The following is a 23,406-nucleotide window of genomic DNA, read 5'->3' on the forward strand; positions in this document are numbered from 1 at the left end:
TTCGAAGTAGAAGGAATAATGGCCGAGTCCTTGTTCTGATAGTGGCACTGGAAGAATGGCTCCCAGATCCAGGAGACGGTCTAGCGTCCGACATACTGCGCCCTGTTTCCTTAGTCCGCACGGAGAAAAGACAAACCTGTCTCTGAGAGGTCCAGCAAATTCTAAAGCATAACTGAGCTGTAGAATAGTCTGAGGTGATTGTGACCCACTCCTTGTAGAAGAGCGACAGGCGTCCTCCTATCCGGGAAATCGAAGAAAGGGCCGGCAATGTTTCATTGTGAAGATGTAGTGGCAGTCCCTTGGGCGAGGGTGTCTCGCGCTGATCTTCATCCCCCAAAAGGAATGAGACTAGGAATGTGATCTAGACGAGGGAGGCCTGTGGGACACTGGCCACACCTGGCGGAAGCGCCGTTGTCCTCTGAAACGGTTCCACATGGAGCTGTATGTTCTGGATCTCAAAGGACGATCTTCCGGTAACTTAAGTACCTTATGCTCCCGGAGCGACTTAAGTTGCTCCATCTCCTCTCCAAACAACAACTTACCCTTGAAGGGAAGGGAGCCGAGTTGAGACTAGGAGGAGGAATCCTCGGACCAGGTCCTGAGCCAGAGGAGGCTCCGAGTTGAGACTACGGAAACCATAGATCTGGCCAGCACCCGGAGAAGATCATACAATGCGTCCGCGCCATACGCTATGACGGCTTCTAGCCTTTCCGCCTGTTGTGCCTCCCCTGGAGGCAAGTCCTGAGTCCCGAGTAGTTGTTGGACCCACTGGAGTCATGCACGCTGCATCAGGGAGCTACAAACAGCAGCCCAAACTCCCAAGGCAGACGCCTCAAACACTGTCTTCAAATACACCTCAAGTTAGCAGTCCTGCAAATCCCTGAGGGCTGCTCTTCCAGTCACAGGAATAGGTGTCTTAGCCGTGACTGTGGGTACAGACGCATCCACCTTCGGTACCTTAAGTAGTTCCAGGGACTCCTCAAGGAGTGGATACAGTCTATCCATCACTTTGCCAACCCGCAGACAGGCCTCCGGAGTCTCCCACCTCCCTGGACAGCAATTGGAGGAGCATAGGATGAAAAGGAAAGTCTTTGAAGGTGGTTTGAGCCCTGGTAGGATGGGATCCCCTCTCTTCGGAGCAGTGCTGGCGGCAGGAGCCTCCTGGGGGGGCCTCAATATCTAATCCGGCCAGGACAAGTGTGATAAGTGGAACCATCTCATCGCTCTGGAAAAGGCGTAGAACCAGAGGAACATCCCCTTTGACTAACACAGAGGGCGTCGGGTCATCTAGATGGGCAACCGCTGAACCCTAGAGTATCCCGAAGGGGCCACTGGAACGGCAGGACCAGAATACTGGTGCTGTACCGGGCCGTGACGGTACCGATCCCCGAGGCCCCCCTGCCACATCCGGGAGTTCCCCCAGACTGACCACTTTAGGAGGAGGGGGAGCCAAAACTGCATTCTGGTGCTGGCTGAGCCTTGCCAAATAAGCCCCATGCATCAGCAGAATAAATTCTGTGGAAAAAGGCTCCGGGGGAGGGATGGCCGGAGGGGTCCTCTGAGGGCGGCTCTGAGTCGGGAGGTGCACCAGAAAGAGAACCGGAGGAGAATGAGGTCCGTCCGAGTCTGAATCCCGGGGAGGCAGCGCTGGAGCAGCAAGTAGTGGATCCAAGATGGCCGCAGTTCCCGTATTGGATGGAAACGGGGCTCACCTCCTCAGAGCCTGGCGCGCATTTGCACGCGAAACAGACCGCCCTCTAGGGCTTGAGGTGCCCTCCCCACCAGGGAGGCACCGAGCACACAGGTCTTCCCGGGAGAGCCGCCATCTGGGTTCCCCCAGGCACTGCATCGCGTCAGCCGCGGCATGGAGGCAAGTAAAGAAGGGCTTGGAACCCAGACCTCCGAAAACCTTCAATAGCAGGAACGAAATCAAAGTCCTGCGCTGCCTGACTAACTTTAACGACCCGTTCCTTTTTTTTTTTTTCTCAAGCCAGAGGGATGTCGCGTCTCTGAAGCTTAGGGGCTGCCCTGAGGAAACGACATCTCCGGGCAGCGGGTCGATATCGAGGGGGAGAGGTTGGACCACCACTTCACCCCTAAAGGCAGCAAATGACAGCCCTGTAAAAGGAAAGTTAACTAACTTACCCCCAAAACGATATAGCAATAAATAAAAAAGATGACAGGCTTGCCACTGAATGAAAGCTCTGCCTGCAAGCCTGCAGCAGGACAGCCCATAGAAAGTAAAGCAAAGCTACAATGAAAAGCCTTTGCCTTTCTTTTTTTTTTTTTTAAATCAGATCCTTCCAAGTAAAAAGTGTAAACAAGAAAACAGGAGAAATAAAACAACAAAGACTATTCTCACAGAAAGAAAATGGGAGAACCAAAGGTGCAACCGGCATCTGCTGGAGTCAGAGAAATACTGAAGGTTTACAGAGGGCGCCCTCTCAGTTTTTGCTCCGACTCCATCAGCTGGAAGGGGGACATAACCCACAGTCTGGACTGATCCTGGTACGTACAGGGAACCACACCGACTCCCCAAGCCATGTGAAATGAAGCGTCACCGACCACGTTGACTCCCCACTCTGTCTAAAGTAAAGCATCACCGATCCACGCTGACTCCCCACCCCATCTGAAAAGAAGCGTCACCGACCATGCTGACTCCCCACCCCATCTGAAAAGAAGCGTCACCGACCACGCTGACTCCCCATCCTATCTGAAAAGAAACGTCACCGACCATGCTGACTCCCCACCCCATCTGAAATGAAGCGTCACCGACCACGCTGACTCCCCATCCCATCTGAAATGCTCTAGATGCAATTGCTGCAACAATGCTTATCTTCCTCACTCTGAGGAAGAAAGAGCAGCGAGGTTTAGTATTTTGTCTTCTGAATATGAAGACAGACTTCTAACTGATGAGGCCTACTGTGGAAACAGCTGTCAACCAAGACCTGCCAACCTGTTACAAACTGTAAGAGACTATGGCTAGTGGCTAAATGTGTTTAAGCTTTCTATGAAGTGTATTGAATAAGGCAAAACATGTGAAACAAGGAGCAGAAAACTATTTTGGGAAAGCTAAGAAGCAGACAGGATTTTACATTGGTAAACCTCATCTGAAAAAATGACACTCTTTTGGCCTTCTTCAACCAGACTTGCCTCCTGCCGAGCATAATTTCAGAAGCACACATAAAAACTGTAGCAGCAACTTTGCAAGAAGTCAGCCCCTCAGCCTGCTAACTTTCTGAAGAAACACTGCGATACTGAGGCATCCATTCACTGCACCATGGAGGGCACCGCGGACCTACAATACAATGGGTTTGCTAAACAGCTGGGAGAATTCTGTGTACGTTAGAGGACAGCTCCATGCAAAACAACCACCTCCTGTATACGGCTGCAAAAATGAGTAGGTTTTAGTGGTCTGAGCCTTATGTCATAGCAGGAGTCACAGGGATGATACACTTGGTAATGTTCTCTTTCAGCTCTCTGAGGGAATCTAGGAAGGTAACAGTTACCCCACTTATTCCAATTCCACATGTTCAGTAACTGTAGCAACAATTTATATTGACCAAACACCTCTCCAAAATTAAAACAAAAACCCTGCCTCCTACTCTTTGCTACCTGTCCCTGTCTGTCCTTCCTCCTCCTTGGCGATCATAACCTCCCCTTGCCTCTCAACCACTCACCTGGTGTCTTGTAACTGTTTTTCCAGAAGAAAATGGCTTTCGAAACAAAACCATAAAGATTGCAGACCTGTTCAGAATTTAAAAATAGCACAGTGAGTAAACAAGAAAGCAGGCACACAGTCCATTAAGAAAAGTCCCAGTTCACAGTGTCCTGGATTTCCAAAAGCTTAATCAGGAAATACCTGTGTAACTTCAGGAGTTCAGCAGGCATATTTGGCTATTTAAAAATGTACCCCTGTGTATTTCTCTACACACTAACACTTTTACACCCATAATAAAAGTGAGCATTTCAGGGGCACAGCCAGCTCATCTTCCAAGTCCTGGCATTTGTTACGTTGGTATATCCAGCTGAACCAAAAGCTGATGTAACTACACCTAGATTTTGTAACTGAACATCCAACTAAGGTTATGTGGCTACAACCACTCGGGTATCTGACCCACTGAGCTGGTTTTTTAAAATCTATCCCAATATGCTTAACTAGAAGATGCCCGCTGAAAATCCCCAGGGGCCCCTATTTATTGTCCTGAACCCAGCACTCCTTTCCAGCCTCCTCAGCCCCACCTCAGCACTTTCTTCCTCACTGGTCCAGGCCCAGTTCACTCTGATCCCTCTCCCGAACCTGCCCCTAGCACACTCAAACTCCCTTCCTGAAGCTGACCCTTTTCAGTAGCCTAATTCTAACACGCCCTGACCCGCTGCCCCTTCCTGATCCCAGCACACCTGGCCATCCCCCCCCATCCCCTCCAACTGATCCCAGCATATTCGGACTCCTTTCAACATCCGGAGTCCAGCACCCTCTGACTCCACCCGTTACACTCTGCCCCCTTCCCCCTTCCAATTCAACCCCAGTTCCACCCCCTGCACTTCTTTCCCAGTTTCTTCCTCAATGGCTCAACCCCAGCACTCTAAACCTCCTCCCCAGACCAACCCCAGCATATCCTGAACCCCTGCCCCAGCATTCCCTTCTTCTTTGTCCAGTCTGGCCCCAGCACACTACCATCTCTCTCCTTAACCTGACCCCAGCATACTCCTGATCCCCCCGCCTTAGCCCAGATCCAGCACACTCTTGACCACCTCTCCCCCAGCCTGCCTCAGCATATGTCCAACCCTCCCTCCCTTCCCAGCTCAGCCCCAGCACACTCTGACCCCATTACTTAAAAGGAAAGAAAAATAGATCAATTAAAAAAAGAAACAACTCTGAAAAACCCAAGGAAATTAATGTACCCCCTCTCCCATGCATAAAAAAACCCGCTTCAGCCTTCCCAACCCCGACCTCTCTCCAAGCCAGACCAGGTGGTGGACACGATAGTGTTATAGGAAAATTGGTTCTTACCTGCTAATTTTCGTTCCTGTAGTACCATGGATCAGTCCAGACCATGGGTTGAGCCTCCTGTCCAGCAGATGGAGACAAACCAAAACTGTAAGGGTATCCTATATCAGGACAGAGCCTACCTGCTTCCCTTCAGTATAACCATTGTCAAAGCAGAAAAGTATAAAGACAATGAGAATAAGGTCAAGCAAGTAGCAAGATAAGTAATTACTCAGTGAAAAAGTGAACAATAAACCAGGGAATGAACTCTGTAGAACAATCGCTCTTGTATAAAACATCCATGGTCATCTTAAGAGATGCTTCCGGTGCCGGCATGTGCTGGTAATGAGAATTCAGGCAATGAGAATCCAGGAAAAGATATCCAGAAAAGCCTGTAAGGGCAAGGAAGAAAAAACAACTTCAAGCGGACTTACCAATAAAGACACGGGAGGGCGTCTGGACTGATCCGTGGTACTACAGGAATGAAAATTAGCAGGTAAGAACCAATTTTCCTTTCCCTGTACGTACCCGGATCAGTCCAGACCATGGGATGTACCAAAGCTTCCCTAGATAGGGTGGGACCGAGATAGACACGCTCGAAAAACCAGTCGTCCGAAGTACCCAAACACTGGAGCCCGAACATCCAGACAGTGATGCCAAGCAAAAGTGTGCAGAGATCACCACGTAGCCGCCCTGCATAGCCCCTGAGGAGAGACCGAATGATTCTCCACCCACAATGTAGCCTGAGAACGCAAAGAAAGAGCTTTTGGCCCAACAGGGACCGCACGGCCATGACAGATACATGCCGAGACAATCGCCACCTTTAACCAACGAGGAATCAGAGCCTTAGATGCCTAGTTGCCCCTAGGGGGACCACTCCAGAGAAGAAAAAGATGAGCCGAAGACTCGGAACTCATTGGTCATCTGAAGGGAGCTTAATAAGACTCACTTCACATCAAGACGCCTGAGATCACCCCCTGCTGTCCCTGCTATGATTTCAGGGGAAAAAAACGGGAGTTCCACCGATTGGTTGACATAGAAAGAAGAAACAACCATTGGCAAGAATGAAGGAACCGCCTTGAGGGAACCCCCTGAATCCGTGAAATGAAGGAAAGGGTTCCCTACAAGACAACGCTTGAATCTCTGACACACATCTGGCAGAAGGAATGGAGACCAAGAAAAACAAACAGTCTAGTGGGTCAAAACCTTAAGAGCAGACCAATGGAGAGATTCAGAGGAAGCCACACAGAGGGACCGAAGGACCAAATTAAGGCTCCACGAGGGACAAGGAGCCCAAACAGGCAGCTTCAAAGCCGAGCATCTGGAAGAAAACTAATGAAATCCGGATGAGCCGCCAACGAGCATCCATCCACACTGCCCAGGAGAGAGCAGAGGGCGGACACTTGGACCCGCAGGGAGCTGAAAAAAACCGAAAGAACCTGGGGGCTCTGAGCTGTACGAGCCTGGATACCGGATTCCGCACAGACGGTCACAAAAGTTTTCCATACCCAGGCATAAGCAACAGAGGTAGACGGCTTCTGAGACCGCTGCTGTCTTAATCTTCGCCTTTCAAAAGCCAGGCCGCTAGACAGAAGCGATCCGCCTGGTCGAAAAATACGGGATCCTGCTGGAGTAGGTGCGGGAGATGACAGAGGTGAAGAGGACTGATCGTCGCCAGGATTACCAGATCCATGAACCACGGTCTGCAAGGCCACTCGGACGTCACTCGGATGACCGGTCCCTTGGGAAGCTCTATTCTTCTGAAAACCTTTCCCACCAGGGGCCATGGAGGAAACATGTAGGAGAGAATGTAATGGGGCCAAGAAGGACCAGGGGATCCACCCCTTCTCGAACAGTGCTCCCTCCAGCAACTGAAGAATCTGGGAGCCTTGGCACTGCTCAGAGTTGCCATCAGGTCTAGGTGAGGAGGGCCCCACCTGTGAACAATCAAATCCATTGCTTGGCCTGACAACACCTACTCGCCGGGGTCGACGCGTTGACGGCTAAGGAAATCGGCTTGGACATTCTCTTTGCCTCTATGTGAGAGGCCGCCAGGCGTTCCAAGCGCCACTTCGCCAAGCGAGAAGCTTGCCGGCTTTGAGAGCCACCAGGCGACTCCTGGTGCCCCCCGACGAATGATATAGGCCATTGTGGTGGAATCGGAGAGGACACGCACCGCTCTGCAGCGGATCAGCGGAAGAAAAAACCTTGAGAGCCAGGCATATCGATCATGCCTCCAGATAACTGATGTGCCAGCAGGACTGGACTGGGGACCAGTACCCCTGTGTGGCCCAGGATTGACAGACCACTCCCCATCTGGAGAACTGGCATCCGTCGTCACAACTATCCACTGCGGAGACAGTAAAGGCATTCTCTACAAGAGGCGCGCCAGCGATAGCCACCATTGTATATCAGAGACGGAAGAATCGGAGAGAGGTAGGGGCGTCTGGAACTACTGGGAAACCGGCTTCCAGCGGGATAGCAAAAATTTCTGTAATGGTCGCATATGCGCAAAGGCCCAGGGGACCAGGTCGATAGTGGAAGCCATGGTCCCCAATACCTGGAGGTAGTCCCACGCTGTGGGATGCGAGAGGAGGCTAAGCCCTTGAGCCATAGGTTTGAGCGCCCAAACGTCCGGGAGGAATACCTTGCCGACTCAGGTATCGAAGCGTGCCCCCAGGAACTCCAGGACTTGGGAGGGCTGAAGGTTGCTCTTGGAGAAATGGACTACCCCCCCCGACCGGTATTCTGCAGAGAGTCATCGACTTGGCCCAGACGAGCCAGTCATCAGGTAAGGATGAACTAGGATCCCTTAAGAACATAAGAACATAAGAAAATGCCATACTGGGTCAGACCAAGGGTCCATCAAGCCCAGCATCTTGTTTCCAACAGTGGCCAATCCAGGCCATAAGAACCTGGCAAGTACCCAAAAACTAAGTCTATTCCATGTTACCACTGCTAATGGCAGTGGCTATTCTCTAAGTGAACTTAATAGCAGGTAATGGACTTCTCCTCCAAGAACTTATCCAATCCTTTTTTAAACACAGCTATACTAACTGCACTAACCACATTATCTGGCAACAAATTCCAGAGTTTAATTGTGCGTTGAGTAAAAAAGAACTTTCTCCGATTTGTTTTAAATGTGCCCCATGCTAACTTCATGGAGTGCCCCCTAGTCTTTCTACTATCCGAAAGAGTAAATAAACGATTCACATCTACCCATTCTAGACCTCTCATGATTTTAAACACCTCTATCATATCCCCCCTCAGTCGTCTCTTCTCCAAGCTGAAAAGTCCTAACCTCTTTAGTCTTTCCTCATAGGGGAGTTGTTCCATTCCCCTTATCATTTTGGTAGCCCTTCTCTGTACCTTCTCCATCGCAATTATATCTTTTTTTGAGATGCGGCGACCAGAATTGTACACAGTATTCAAGGTGTGGTCTCACCATGGAGCGATACAGAGGCATTATGACATTTTCCGTTTTATTCACCATTCCTTTTCTAATAATTCCCAACATTCTGTTTGCTTTTTTGACTGCCGCAGCACACTGCACCGACGATTTCAGTGTGTTATCCACTATGACACCTAGATCTCTTTCTTGGGTTGTAGCACCTAATATGGAACCCAACATTGTGTAATTATAGCATGGGTTATTTTTCCCTATATGCATCACCTTGCACTTATCCACATTAAATTTCATCTGCCATTTGGATGCCCAATTTTCCAGTCTCACAAGGTCTTCCTGCAATTTACCACAATCTGCTTGTGATTTAACTACTCTGAACAATTTTGTGTCATCTGCAAATTTGATTATTTCACTCGTCGTATTTCTTTCCACATCATTTATAAATATATTGAACAGTAAGGGTCCCAATACAGATCCCTGAGGCACTCCACTGTCCACTCCCTTCCACTGAGAAAATTGCCCATTTAATCCTACTCTCTGTTTCCTGTCTTTTAGCCAGTTTGCAATCCACGAAAGGACATCGCCACCTATCCCATGACTTTTTATTTTTTCCTAGAAGCCTCTCATGAGCAACTTTGTCAAACGCCTTCTGAAAATCCAAGTATACTATATCTACCGGTTCACCTTTATCCACATGTTTATTAACTCCTTCAAAAAAGTGAAGCAGATTTGTGAGGCAAGACTTGCCCTGGGTAAAGCCATGCTGACTTTGTTCCATTAAACCATGTCTTTCTATATGTTCTGTGATTTTGATGTTTAGAACACTTTCCACTATTTTTCCTGGCACTGAAGTCAGGCTAACCGGTCTGTAGTTTCCCGGATCGCCCCTGGAGCCCTTTTTAAATATTGGGGTTACATTTGCTATCCTCCAGTCTTCAGGTACAATGGATGATTTTAATGATAAGTTACTAATTTTTACTAATAGGTCTGAAATTTCATTTTTTAGTTCCTTCAGAACTCTGGGGTGTATACCATCCGGTCCAGGTGATTTACTACTCTTCAGTTTGTCAATCAGGCCTACCACATCTTCTAGGTTCACCGTGATTTGATTCAGTCCATCTGAATCATTACCCATGAAAACCTTCTCCATTACGGGCTTTTCGCAGTGAAGAGCTGCCGCCACCACCACAACCATAGTAAAGGTGCATGGAGTGGTGGCCGAGCTCGAAACTGGAAGTGTTGAAACGGAGAACCCGCTATTGCTCGTGATGAATAGGTATGGGTAGGTAGGCCTCAGACAGGTCGAGAGAGGCCAGATATTCGCCCGGGTGAACAGCCACAATCACCGCCCTCAGGGCTGCCATTCGGAAATGGGGTACCTTGAGGGCCCAGTTGACACTCCTGAGATCCAAGATGGGATGGAAAAAAACTGTGGCACGACGAAGTAGATGGAATACTGGCTGGCGCCTTATTCCGCCACCGGCACTGGGACTATGGTTCCCAAATCCTGGAGCCGGACGATAGTCTGGGAGACTGCCGCCTGCTTCCGGTGCCCGCAGAGGAAGACCATGTACAGTTCCGGAAGGTGTCGAGCAAACTCTAAAGCATAGCCTTTTTCTATCACCTCGAGGACCCACTGATCCGACGTGATTGTGACCCATTCCTCAAGAAACCGGGAGAGTCGTCCACCTAAGTCTGGAACGGAGGAATGGGCCGGCCGAATCTCACTGGGAGGCGGGCTTTGCGGTGGCATGTGGTGGGTGATCATCCCGGAAGGCACAGCGGTCACAAAAGAAATGAGACCATGTCTGTGACCTGGAGGAGTTCCCCCAGGGAAAGGAAATCCGTGCCCAGTTGGTATATTTACGCTGTCCTCTGGAAGGAGAATGCGTAGGAAGAAAATCCTAGGCCGTTTAGGGCGGTCCTCCAGCAGCGTATGGACCTTGTCGTCACCCAAGGACTAAATAAGATGCTCTAGGTCCTTGCCAAAAAGCAACTTACCTTTGAACGGCAGTGCCCAACTGAGACTTGGAAGAGGAGTCCGACGACCAATTGCGCAACCAGAGGAGGCGTCGGGCCGACACAGCAGAGACCACCGCCTTGGCCTGTACCACAGCACCCTGTAGACGTTCAACCTGCTCTGCCTCTGCAGACGGGAGATCCTAGGTGCTGAGTAATTGTTGGACCCACCTAAGACTGGCCCGCTGCATGAGACTGCTGCAGATCATCGCCCGGACCCCTAGGGCCAAGACTTCAAAGATATGCTTGAGATAAAAATTCAAGCGTGCGATCCGGGACATCCTTCAAGCGTGGTAACCGCCGAGACGGAAGAACCTACCTTGGGAATTTTCAACATTTCCAGGCAATCCTCGAGAAGAGGATAGAGCATATCCATAGCTCTACCCATGCGTAGCCCCGTCTCGGGAGCTTCCCATTCCCAAAGGAGTAGCAGCTTACGCATGGGATGAACCGCCCTGCGTCCTGCCAGGACCGGGTCCACGGCATTGCGGCCATAACCATATCATCCGGAGGCACTTCAATTCCCAGTTCCATTAGGATAAAGGGAATGAGAGGCTCCAGCTCCTCCCTTTGAAACAAAACGCAGAATTCGGGCGTCATCCCCTTCAAGAGGGGGGCCCTGCAAAAACACATCTGCATCCGGATCTTGATCCGGAGCCACAGGGGGGCTGAGGGGTTTCCCCCAGAACCACTCTGACTCGGACGGAGCCTTGTGTGTCCGGCGCCTCAGGAGAGGGCGGAGTAGCCATCCGAGGGATCTTGGCAGGCGGGGGGCTAAGAGGGGGGTGCTCCTCTTCTTGCAAAATTTGTGCAACAAAGGCACAAATTCTGAGGAAAAACAGGCCCTGGATTTCCCGGGGGTGGGGGGAGGGAGTAGAGTCGGGATCCTCATCAGGAGGCTGCACGGGGCTCAAATCGGGGGGAGAAGATTGAAAAACTGGTTCCCCTACCCCCTGCAGCTCCGAATCGGGAGCTGCACGAACTCCCAAAATGTCCACCGTTCCCGCGGTTTGCTGGGTCGGGAATGGCCTGGCCATGCGGCTGGAGGAGCTCCCCCGGGTGTCTGAGGGATCAGCGCCTCGGAGGGACCCTCACCACCCGGTAGGCACCCCCGGCATAGCCCATCGCGGGAGAACCGCTAAGCAGGCTCCCCAAAGGTTAAAACAAGAACATGATCGTGACATGAGGGAGAGCTAAAAATAGCCGTGAGCAGGGGAAACAGCTGAGTAATGCTGAGGAGAGGAACAAGTGCAGGCGATCGAACCCTGCCCATTCCCTTCTCTGCAGGGGCAGAGGGAAAGAACTGCCTTCAGTTAAAAAGAATCCTTTTTTTTTTGTTGGTTATTTGTTTGGCCAGTCAGGGGAATGAACTTCCCTGAAAATGCAGCCGGGGAATTACAGCATCCCGGGGGCCAAGGCAGCTATGTATGCCGCACAAATGGCTTCCTTAATCCACGAGATATGGTCGCCTTTGACGCTTTGGCGCGAATAAAAAAAGAAACGCTCGGAGCCGCGACATGGAGAAAATTTCAGTCAGGCAGGACCAGAAAAAAAAAAAAACCAAACGTTTCGTGCTGCGGAGGAGAAAAAAACGTGCGCAGCCGTGTCGTGGGAAAGGAGGCTGTCTATAGTGAAATCGCAAGGCCCCCACAGCAGGGAAGCGGCGAGTAAACGAGGCACACAGACGGAGAAAAACTCACCCTTGCCCTCAGAAAACGACCCGGAGCCCCAGGAGCCGAGGGAAACACTGCTGACAGCTTCCCCAGCCGGCCTTAAAAGACCCGGTCCCTCCTGCATCTCTCCTTACCTCAGCACTGAAGGCTGTTAGTCAGCCACAGTGAAAACAGCTTTTTTTTTTTTTTTTTTAAATTAAACTTTACCAAGACACAGAGAAAAGCTGTTGCAGGAGACAAGGGAGCAGCTGTAGCGGAGACAGTGGCGAATAGCCAGGAGCCCCTGGTCGTCAGACACCGAACTGTGGCGGGCGAAACCGTAACAGGAACATCCAATTCCCCGGACACCAGGCATCTACTGAGGGATGGCCCACGAAAGCGCCTAACACCTCAGGAAGCGACCGTAAACCAAAAAATTAAATTCAAACTAAATAAAAAATATAACTAAAGACTGCAGGTGTGCATATGTACCACCCGCTGGAGTCAGAGAAATACTGGGTGACTGCAGGTGGCACTCTCGTTATGTAGCAGTGCCCAAAGTTCTAATTGTTCTCTGACTCCACTTGCTGGTAGGGATACACAACCCACTTTTCTGGACTGATCTGGGTATGTTCAGGAACTGAAGATTTTGAGAAAACCATTACACACATTTTCTTCTGAAAATTTGTTTTCCCCAAGTCAATTATTTCAAAAGAAGTCAATATTGCTACAGCAGGGCTTCCCAGACCTGTCCTGGGGACCCCACAGCCAGATGGGCGTGCAGGATGTCCACAATGAATATGCATGAGAAGAATTTGCATATACTGGAGACCCAGTATATGCAAGCCTTAATGGAAGCTTTGGTTTTGGAATGAACATAACAAATGAAATTCCTCATGTATATTCAATAAGGATATCCTGAAAACAGCCTGGCTACATTATCGAGTTTTCTGGGTTCTGCCAATAAAAATAGATTACAAACAAAAAAAAAAATTCAGAATGCTTATGGACCCTAAAGTCTGCCTGTAAGCATTAGCTTAATTTAAAATCTAAGAAACCTTATGACAACAATAAAGCCTGATACAAGTCACTGTGGGCTGAAGCTTCAAGCACTGGCTCATGGAGTCCTTCTCCGAGTGATGACGGCACACTGCAGAGAGCTTTAGTAAATGCATATCTAGAAGCCAACCTAATAATGCTTCCTATCTTCAGCCATGAAACCAGTCTTCGAAAACACAAGCCTGGGCAATCACCGCATGGAGCAAAGACATGTGGTGCTATTTGGCCTCGGGACCCCATTCTGATCCTGTCTTTGGGAAGAGAACATCAGCTGCTGCTGTGCACACGCCAGCCCAGCCAGCTCTTCCCTGTGGACTGACACTCACTGGGGAACAGGGGCAGAAAATACAGTGCCTTGAAAGGAGACTGGCCTGAAGACCCAGCAACCCGAGAAAGGGTTTCAGTAGGGAATCATGTTCTCAGGGACAGACAAGTGTGCGGAGCGTTACTTGGCAGTGGCACTTAGGTTCCAGCCAGCATGAGAATGGGAGGCCCAATCCGATCATCCTGGAGACATACTAGGCATGTTTTAGCACACTATTTCTGCAACAAACATTCCCCTGACAAAATGTCTACAATGGCGCAAATCCCCACAGCAGCGTGAGGCCGGTGCAGCCCTGCAAGTCTGTGCCCTCTCAGCATCTCTTTTAATAGTTCAGCGTTTGAAAAGAAAAAGTCTTGCACAGCAATCAAACTGTATTTTCTTCACAAAAACAAGGAGCACTTTGAATTGAACACCCACGTTGCTGGAACCACCGCTTCTTATTTGCACCTGCCCTTTCTGCATGCTTTTCTGTCCCTGAGAACGTGATCCCCGACTGAAAGCCTGGACATTGGAACCCACAGGACAGTTCTGCTGAAATTGGAGCTTTACACTAAGGCACACTTACCCGAGTTTTAATATAAAGATAAACTGTACAATGTGAACTACTTTTAAGAGATTGTAGGATTCAAAGATTCCTAATGCCTTTAAGAACTTCGTGAAGCATAGCAGCACAATATATCCGGTCAACCTATAATAGAAGAAAGAAAAAAAATGTAGTCAGTAAAATGGAACAAAGGAAAAGTAAAACTGATATAGCAGAGGATACTACGGCAATAACCCATAGAAATAACCCTCATCTCCTACCTCTGTGGTCACACGGCATTAATCCCAAGCTCAAGGCACTTCAACTCTTGGGACCATTAACATTCAGTGTCTCTAACTTCCTTTTGAGGAAAGAAACTAGACTTCATTTTCCAATCACGACCCTTCTTCAAAAAAAAAAAAAATTTAAAAAACTTTCAATGGACTAAATCTCTGCTTTTTGTGTGACCTATTTTAGGAGTATTCTTGCTTTTTACACCTGGAAACACTACTTAACTTCCCTCCTCCCCTCAAAAATGGCGAATTTGAAGACCTGATTTGGTTAGATGCTGGGTTAGTTAAGGTCAAGGTAAAACATTTTTAGAAAACTTAAGGGCCAATCAAACTCCTTTATACGTTTTTGTCCCTTTTTTCTGCTTTTGTTGCTTTTTGGGTATTTTTTGCTCTCCCCTCCCCATGACAGGTCTTTTCCTCTCTTCTTCTGGACCCCACCATCGTTCCCAGCAGCCCCCCCCCCCCCCAGTTCCTCCTCCTAAACCCAGTCCTGACCACTGATGCTTCTCTTTCTGAGTCCAGCCCCCTACTTCTGGCAGCAGGTTCTAAATTTTAGGCGCCCAGGTTTCCAGCCCTAGTGAAGATGAACTTTTTGAGAAAAGCATGCTGAAAGATTCTTCTACAGGAACCTATGGCAGGGAGGGCTTTGCAGCTGTTTAACACTCTACCTCTTGCTGGAATAAAAATTCAAGGAGGATAACTTTAGAAGACTTGCGCACGCCCATATATACACGTATATGGCCACGTGGAAATCTACCCCAGTATTTTATAACCCGTGTGTAACATATACACCCAGGTTATAAAATATGCATAACTCTTCCCTGGAAAGTTTGCATATGTAAAATAAATAAGCAAGCAAATAAGTCTTAAAAAGCGCTACTTATACGGCTAATGGGAAATTTCCGCAAGGTGTGATAAATTTTTCACTTCGTGCGCTGATTAATACACCACAGGGGGCATATTACGGCGAAGAGAAAGAGAGCCTACATTGTACAAATCAACTCCTCTTGTTTTACTTTTCATCCATTATAAATGACTTCAAATGTTTAGTGATGTCAATATTACTAGGAATACCTCAGATTGTTTCTGTTACAATACCCCCCCCAATTCAAAGTGCCCGTCTACAGTGGTACATCTCTCTCTCTTTCTCTCTCTAAGATTTAGCCGGATAAGTAGCTCTGTTTGAGATTTATCCGGCTATCTTACTTAGCCAGAAAAGAAGCTGTAATTGATTCTTTTCCGGCTAAGTAGCGCTTTTAAGAGTTATCCAGCTAAGAGGGAGTGAACTGCTGTACGCATGTTTTTTTACTTTATATTTAAAAAATATAAGCATGGAGATTTTACATGCAAAATTTAAGTAGCATTTACCCCAAGTAAATGCTTATTTATTTTTATTTAATATTCCGCTTTTTCAGGCACTTCAAAGAGGATAACATTCAGGTACTGTAGGTATTTCTATCACAAGAGAGCTCACAATCTACCAGTCCGATGCAGAAAGGCATGTTCAGCCCAAAGCATAGCTTTACCCATATCTGAATGTTCAGTTTGTGAGTGGAAACCTTACTGCCGATGCAACAAGGAGTTTTACGCTCACAAAATGTGCATTCTAAAATGTGAGTAATGCTTAGCAGCCTCTCATGGAAATCCAATGCAAATCAGGGCATTAAGCAGTACTCCCTGATGCAGAGAGATACGCTGGCCTAACATACGTTTTCTTAATGCAGTGCTGGAAACTTAACTCCTGGGTCAGAAATGGAGTTAAGTTTCCAGCACTGCTCTGCGATTAGCCGCTGCCACTTAGCTGGAGATGTCCATACTTATCTGGCTAAGTGGCAGCAGCTAACTGGACAGACAACCAGATAAGTACAGATTTACCTGGCTAGGAGGCGGCGGTTAGCCACAGCCAGATAGTTTGCCAAGTATTTATTTTATATGGATATTTATGCTGTTTTATTGTTTTATATTGTTTTTTAATTTTGTGTATGCTATGTTTTATGTTTTGTATCCCACCTAGAACACAGCCTGGCAATTAGGTGGAACAGAAATTATTGTAAATAAAATAAACAAGTAAGATTTATCCAACTATCTTTTTTTTTTTTTTTAAATTATCTGCACAGTCTCTTTCTTCTCCGGACCCCCCATCTCTCTCTTCCCCCCCCCCTTTCCCAAGTTAAAATGTGCATTTGGCTTGTGCCAAACACACATTTTCCAGTTAATCTGCTTTTTTAAAACCCCTGATACATTTGCATAGCATTAGCTTACTGCATTAGGAGTTAAAAAGATTTTAATTTGAGCAGAGGGTGGAAAAGTACACCCACAGGGGCGGAGTCCAAGATGGCGACCGAATGAGACGCGGAAGAAGGCAGCTCTGCTGAAGTTCTATATCTCTTTTTGAAATTATACCTCAACTTCACTAATGCTGCATATGAAACGCAAGGCCCGACTCTGTGAGAGCCAGGCTGTTATGGATATTCCTGAAGCACGACAAAGTGTTACCCTGCCTTCTTCACCCCAATGCCCAACCAGCCGGGAGCTAGTGATGCGGTGGATGAGGACGTGGAGCGAACGCCCTCATCTCTGGCAGAGGAAATCTCGCTAAGTCCCGGAGCGCCTGAGATGCCTTCCCCACCCCTGCGAGAGAGTGAGTTTCGGGAGTGAACTCCAAAACGTTCGCCGTCAAGCCATGAGATGGAAGGAGGTCGGAGCCTGGCAGAAGCGGGAGGAACACTCCAGCTGGGAGGATATATACCCCCGATGCCGAGAGATATCATCCCCGAAACTCCACCGCAGAGAACTGCACGGGACACTGTATCTGGGGAAGAAGAGGTGAGTCTATATAAGAATTAACCCCCTTTCTTGTGAAGCCAGCGGTAATAATGCTGGAAGCCCTTTGGGAAGCAATGGCTGCTATCGAAATAGCTGTTGTGAATTTGTCAAAAGATTGCATGGAGTCAAATAAAAGAAGTATAGAGAATGTGAAAAGACTGGAAGTTCAAGATGGAAAATTGTCTGAAATGGATAAGAAAATTAAGAGTATTGAGAGTAGTCATCAACATCATCTGATTCTGCATGAGACTGTGCTAAATAAAAAAGTAGAAAATATAGAGAATTCTCTCCGCAGCCTAAATATTAGGGTTCTTAACTTTCCGGTCATACCCCAAATGCCTGTGATTGATTTGTTCAAGAAATATTTAACTGAAGTTCTAAAAATGCCTACAGAGGCATTGCCTTTAATTTTAAAGATTACCTTCCACAAAAGAAAAGAGAGGCAGACCAGGAGAAAGAAGAACCCCAAGCACAGCTGAATATTTCTGATTTATTAGAACTATCAATTGAAGATCCAGTCACTACAAGAGGAGTTTTTTTGTGACTTTTGCTTTTGTTACAGAAAAAAATAATGTGATGAGAATGTTTTTCCGTAAACGATCAGAAAAATATTATGGTCAAAAAATATGGTTATTCCCCGATATTACTCAGTCGACACAGGAGAGGAGGAAAAAGTTTATAGAAATGAGGATGGAAGCTTTAACTATATGTTCGAAATTTGTTGTTCGCTACCCATGCAAATGTGTAGTAAAATTTAGTTTATGTTTTTTTTTAACCGGCCCAACTTCGTTTCTTTATTGACTCACATATAGCAGTGACTACGACAGTACAGAAGGCATAAGTAGGCATTCTCTCGGTCACCATCATTTCTTTTTTCATTTTTTTTGCCTAAGATTTGTTTGCTCTGAAATGTGTTTAGTATCTGCCCCCTTAATTTCTTCTTATAAGGATGGTATGAACATGGTATTATTGCTGATTGTATTATGTTTGCCTGAAATTATTGCAAATGTCAAATGAACCATATGACTTTTCATTCACAATGTTATTTTGTGTAAATAATTTAAAATGCAATAAAAATAAAAAATAAAAGATTTTAATTTGAATGTTAAAACTATGTGCTGAAAACCAAGGCACACTTTCTAAATGCTCAGATTATTGCATTGGCTGGTAAATTTTAACCTAAGGCTTTGGAGACTGAAGTGACTTGTCCAAGGTCACAAGGGATTTGAACCTTTACTTAACCGCAAGCCGAGCACACTGTTTAGCACGCGATTGGCCATGCGTTTTTGACATGTGTCTATTACCCTTTATACTTAAGGGGTTTAGCACGTCGTAAAAAAAATAAAAAAAGCCCCCCCCCCTCGAAAACTAATAGCGGTCATCACATGCAAATACATGTTGATGAGGCTATTAGTTAGTCCCCGGGATACAAAGTAAAATGCACGGTCAATCCCAAGGGCAGGCGTTAATTTCTGAGCAACCCGGAAAAGTGTACTGCTTTTCTATACACCCTAGCGATATTAAGTTGGAGGAACCAAAAATAAAAAAAATAATTTAAAAAAATGTGCCCCCTGGTCAGCAGGTTAGAAAAATGGATGCTCAATTTTACCAGCGTCCATTTTCCTAACCCGTGGCTGTCAGCGGGTTCAGAAACTGACACCAGTAAAATTGAGTGTCGGTTGTCGGAACCCGCTGACAGCTACCTCTACACTAATATGGAGGCGCTAGGGACACGCTACTGTCCCTAGCGCCTCCTTATCAGCGCAACCCCTCATTTAAGTAAAGAATCATGCGCCCAGGTGAGGTGGCTGGGCGCACGTTGGGAGAGCTGGCGCTCAGAGTGCCCGTTCTTCCGCAATTCTTATAGTATCGGCCTGCCAGTTTGCAACTTGCTCCTCTAACAACTAGGCTACTGCTCCACGCCACACTATTTACATGCGTATATGCTAACTTTTATGCGCTGAATGATTTGAAAATTCACCTTTAAGATTTTATCTTCATGGATATCCTAGTTGATTTTTGCAAATCTCAAACATGGATCAGTGCAGGTTACCACTTCTTTCTATCCTTAGCTCTGACATAGAGAAACACAGAATATGACTGCATTCTAACTCTGCCCAATTTCATTCCTGGGGCAATGCCATAGCCCTCAATTTATCTTTGGCTTTCCATTTTAGATCTAATTCTCAGTGGAGCACAGGACTTGGTGAGAGAGGTAACGGTGGTGGGGCCGCTTGGCAATAGTGATCATAATATGATCAAATTTGATTTAATGACTGGAAAAGGAAGAGTGTGCAAATCCAAGGCTCTCGTGCTAAACTTTCAAAAGGGAAACTTTGATAAAATGAGAAAAATTGTTAGAAAAAAACTGAAAGGAGCAGCTACAAAAGTAAAAAGTTCGAGAGGCGTGGTCATTGTTAAAAAATACCATTCCAGAAGCACAGTCCAGATGTATTCCACACATTAAGAAAGGTGGAAAGAAGGCAAAACGATTACCGGCATGGTTAAAAGGGGAGGTGAAAGAAGCTATTTTAGCCAAAAGATCTTCATTCAAAAATTGGAAGAAGGATCCAACAGAAGAAAATAGAATAAAGCATAAACATTGGCAAGTTAAATGTAACACATTGATAAGACAGGCTAAGAGAATTTGAAAAGAAATTGGCTGTAGAGGCAAAAACTCACAGCAAAAACTTTTTTAAATATATCCGAAGCAGAAAGCCTGTGAGGGAGTCAGTTGGACCATTAGATGATCGAGGGGTTAAAGGGGCACTTAGAGAAGATAAGGCCATCGCGGAAAGATTAAATGATTTCTTTGCTTCGGTGTTTACTGAAGAGGATGTTGGGGAGGTACCCGTAATGGAGAAGGTATTCATGGGTAATGATTCAGGTGGACAATCAAATCACGGTGAACCTAGAAGATGTGGTAGGCCTGATTGACAAACTGAAGAGTAGTAAATCACCTGGACCGGATGGTATACACCCCAGAGTTCTGAAGGAACTAAAAAATGAAATTTCAGACCTATTAGTAAAAATTAGTAACTTATCATTAAAATCATCCATTGTACCTGAAGACTGGAGGATAGCAAATGTAACCCCAATATTTAAAAAGGGCTCCAGGGGCGATCCGGGAAACTACAGACCGGTTAGCCTGACTTCAGTGCCAGGAAAAATAGTGGAAAGTGTTCTAAACATGAAAATCACAGAACATATAGAAAGACATGGTTTAATGGAACAAAGTCAGCATGGCTTTACCCAGGGCAAGTCTTGCCTTACAAATCTGCTTCACTTTTTTGAAGGAGTTAATAAACATGTGGATAAAGGTGAACTGGTAGATATAGTATACTTGGATTTTCAGAAGGCGTTTGACAAAGTTCCTCATGAGAGGCTTTTAGGAAAAGTAAAAAGTCATGGGATAGGTGGCGATGTCCTTTCGTGGATTGCAAACTGGCTAAAAGACAGGAAACAGATAGTAGGATTAAATGGGCAATTTTCTCAGTGGAAGGGAGTGGACAGTGGAGTGCCTCAGGGATCTGTATTGGGACCCTTACTTTTCAATATATTTATAAATGATCTGGAAAGAAATACGACGAGTGAGATAATCAAATTTGCAGATGACACAAAATTGTTCAGAGTAGGTAAATCACAAGCAGATTGTGATAAATTGCAGGAAGACCTTGTGAGACTGGAAAATTGGGCATCCAAATGGCAGATGAAATTTAATGTGGATAAGTGCAAGGTGATGCATATAGGGAAAAATAACCCATGCTATAATTACACAATGTTGGTTCCATATTAGGCGCTACAACCCAAGAAAGAAATCTAGGTGTCATAGTGGATAACACATTGAAATCGTCGGTACAGTGTGCTGCGGCAGTCAAAAAAGCAAACAGAATGTTGGGAATTATTAGAAAGGGAATGGTGAATAAAACGGAAAATGTCATAATGCCTCTGTATCGCTCCATGGTGAGACCGCAGCTTGAATACTGCGTACAATTCTGGTCGCCGCATCTCAAAAAAGATATAATTGCAATGGAGAAGGTACAGAGAAGGGCTACCAAAATGATAAGGGGAATGGAACAACTCTCCTATGAGGAAAGACTAGAGGTTAGGACTTTTCAGCTTGGAGAAGAGACAACTGAGGGGGGATATGATAGAAGTGTTTAAAATCATGAGAGGTCTAGAACGGGTAGATGTGAATCAGTTATTTAGTCTTTCGGATAGTAGAAAGACTAGGGGGCACTCCATGAAGTTAGCATGGGGCACATTTAAAACTAATCGGAGAAAGTTCTTTTTTACTCAATGCACAATTAAACTCTGGAATTTGTTGCCAGAGGATGTTGTTAGTGCAGTTAGTATAGCTATGTTTAAAAAAGGATTGGATAAGTCCATTACCTGCTATTAAGTTCACTTAGAAAATAGCCACTGCCATTAGCAATGGTAACATGGAATATACTTTTTTTGGGTACTTGCCAGGTTTTTATGGCCTGGATTGGCCACTGTTGGAAACAGGATGCTGGGCTTGATGGACCCTTGGTCTGACCAGTATGGCATTTTTCTTATGTTCTTACGTCTATGCAACTAAAGATCCTTCTGTACTTATCCCATGCTTTCTTGAATATCTTCTCCATTTCTGTTACCACTGAATAGCAATCATTCCAAAGCAAAATGAAAAGATCTACCCCATATTGCCTCAGTTACCCAGATATTAATTTAGACCAAGTATGCTCTCAGGGTGTCCAGATTTTCTTATTAATGGGAAGCACAATAGGGCACACTCAGGTTAACCTTATACTGAAAAACACTGAACCTGACAAAATATTTGTAAGAACAGGGGGTGAGAAATGATTAGTTGAACTTTAAAAGCCCATGTCACTGTGGCAGAGCCAGAAACTTCTGAGACCCCTGGAAAGGGGCATTTTAGGGACTGCTGACGTTCTTAGCATATTCTTTCACTAAAAAGAAGAAAGGGGGCCCTGGGAGTATAGGGAGACACTGGTTGTAGGAGGAGATCCGGGGATCCCTTGCGCCAGGGGCTTTTCTTGTACGGGGAGATCCGGGGGCCTCTCACCTGGAGCTCGGGACATCCTCAGGCCCCAGCCTGCCGCTAGCTATCACGTTGCTGCTGTACTTCTCCTCCATGGCGCCGGACCCAGCTGGTGGGACGCCGGGGGCTCAGGAGCGGTGCTCTTCCGGCATGCTGGGTCCCTCTCACCGCCCCAGAGCCACGTCAGCGGTCGGCGAACTCGATGTGGCAAATCGAAACCCGCCGCAGACGCCACGAGGTCCCACTCTGCCCCGCGGCCTGCCTGCTTCCTTCCCACCGACCTTCCGTCACCACCTTCTCTCCTCTTCCACCTTCCCGTCGCCGGTAACCACGACCAGCAACCAGGGCCTGGCAGCAGCGACAGCAGCAACACAGACTCCACCAGGCGAAAGCCACGAACAACCCCCTCTGCAAGCCCCAGAACGCAGGGCAGCCCGCAGTCACAGCTCCACCCCCGCCTCTGGGCTTCACAGCTCCATCGAAATCCTCTCTAACTTTACAGTAATACCCTGGAATGTTTAGCAGGCTTCAGTAATGTACAGGAAGGAGGCCTGTTCCATTAAAAGAAGAAAGCCAAGGCAAAAGGGGTCATAATAATGTGGATTCAGAGAACACACTATTTTATCCAAGAAAACAGGAGAAAATATTTCTGTACTGAAGTTGGCAGGGACCTGAGATAACCAGCAGAAGTGGTGGAAAACCGAACCTTGACTTCATTTAAACATGCTTGGGTCAGCTGCTTATGATTAACAGCACTATAGAACTAATAAGTAGTAGTAGCAGATATAGACACGGTCAAAGTCAGGTCTGAAAATTTTGGAAAATGGCACTGACTGGGCTCAGGGCTAGAGGGTGCCCTAGAGCCTCTACTTTTGCAGAACTGGAGAATTTCAGGGATTGGCGGGGCGGGGTTCCTAGGCTACCACTGATTTATTTAGATGTTTAGGGTGGGGTGGCCCTACTTGCCTGGCTTTTTTTATGGAAAGAGGGTGGGAGAGGTATCTGAATAACTGTTCAAATGAAGAACAGCTATACTGAAACCTTATGCTTCCTGTGCAGCTGTCAAGAGCAATCTTGGGCTGCATAAGGGAAGGGGTACGGGGATGGCAGTGTGGCAGGAAGAAGTAGAGGGTGCCAAGGAGGCACTAGTTTTTGAAATATTTACTAGGGAGAGACGGCTGGAGGGCGAGTTACTGTAAATATTATTTTCTTTTTTTAATCTAGTGGCATTTGCGGGGTCCTGGCTTACCAGGGGTTTTAATATTAGTG

General features: G+C 46.8%; 1 protein-coding gene across 2 annotated transcripts in view; it reads right to left on the bottom strand.

Moving 5' to 3' along the window:
* The window catches only part of LOC115075437 (zinc transporter 5-like), a 166,454-nt gene extending 143,615 nt beyond the window's left edge, over positions 1-22,839 (bottom strand). Inside the window, exons 1-3 of one of the 2 annotated variants that reach the window (XM_029575807.1) lie at positions 22,162-22,839; positions 14,017-14,139; positions 3,681-3,747 (exon numbers count right to left, since the gene is read on the bottom strand). In XM_029575807.1, coding sequence (XP_029431667.1) covers positions 3,681-3,747; positions 14,017-14,139; positions 22,162-22,232 — 261 coding nt within the window. In that variant the 5' untranslated portion in view covers positions 22,233-22,839. The remainder of the gene's footprint in view (positions 1-3,680; positions 3,748-14,016; positions 14,140-22,161) is intronic. The other variant, XM_029575816.1, reaches the window with a different exon arrangement.
* Between the last annotated feature and the right edge of the window lie 567 nt (positions 22,840-23,406).

This window comes from Rhinatrema bivittatum, chromosome 1 (assembly GCF_901001135.1).
Source record: "Rhinatrema bivittatum chromosome 1, aRhiBiv1.1, whole genome shotgun sequence".
Classification (NCBI taxonomy): Eukaryota; Metazoa; Chordata; class Amphibia; order Gymnophiona; family Rhinatrematidae; genus Rhinatrema; species Rhinatrema bivittatum.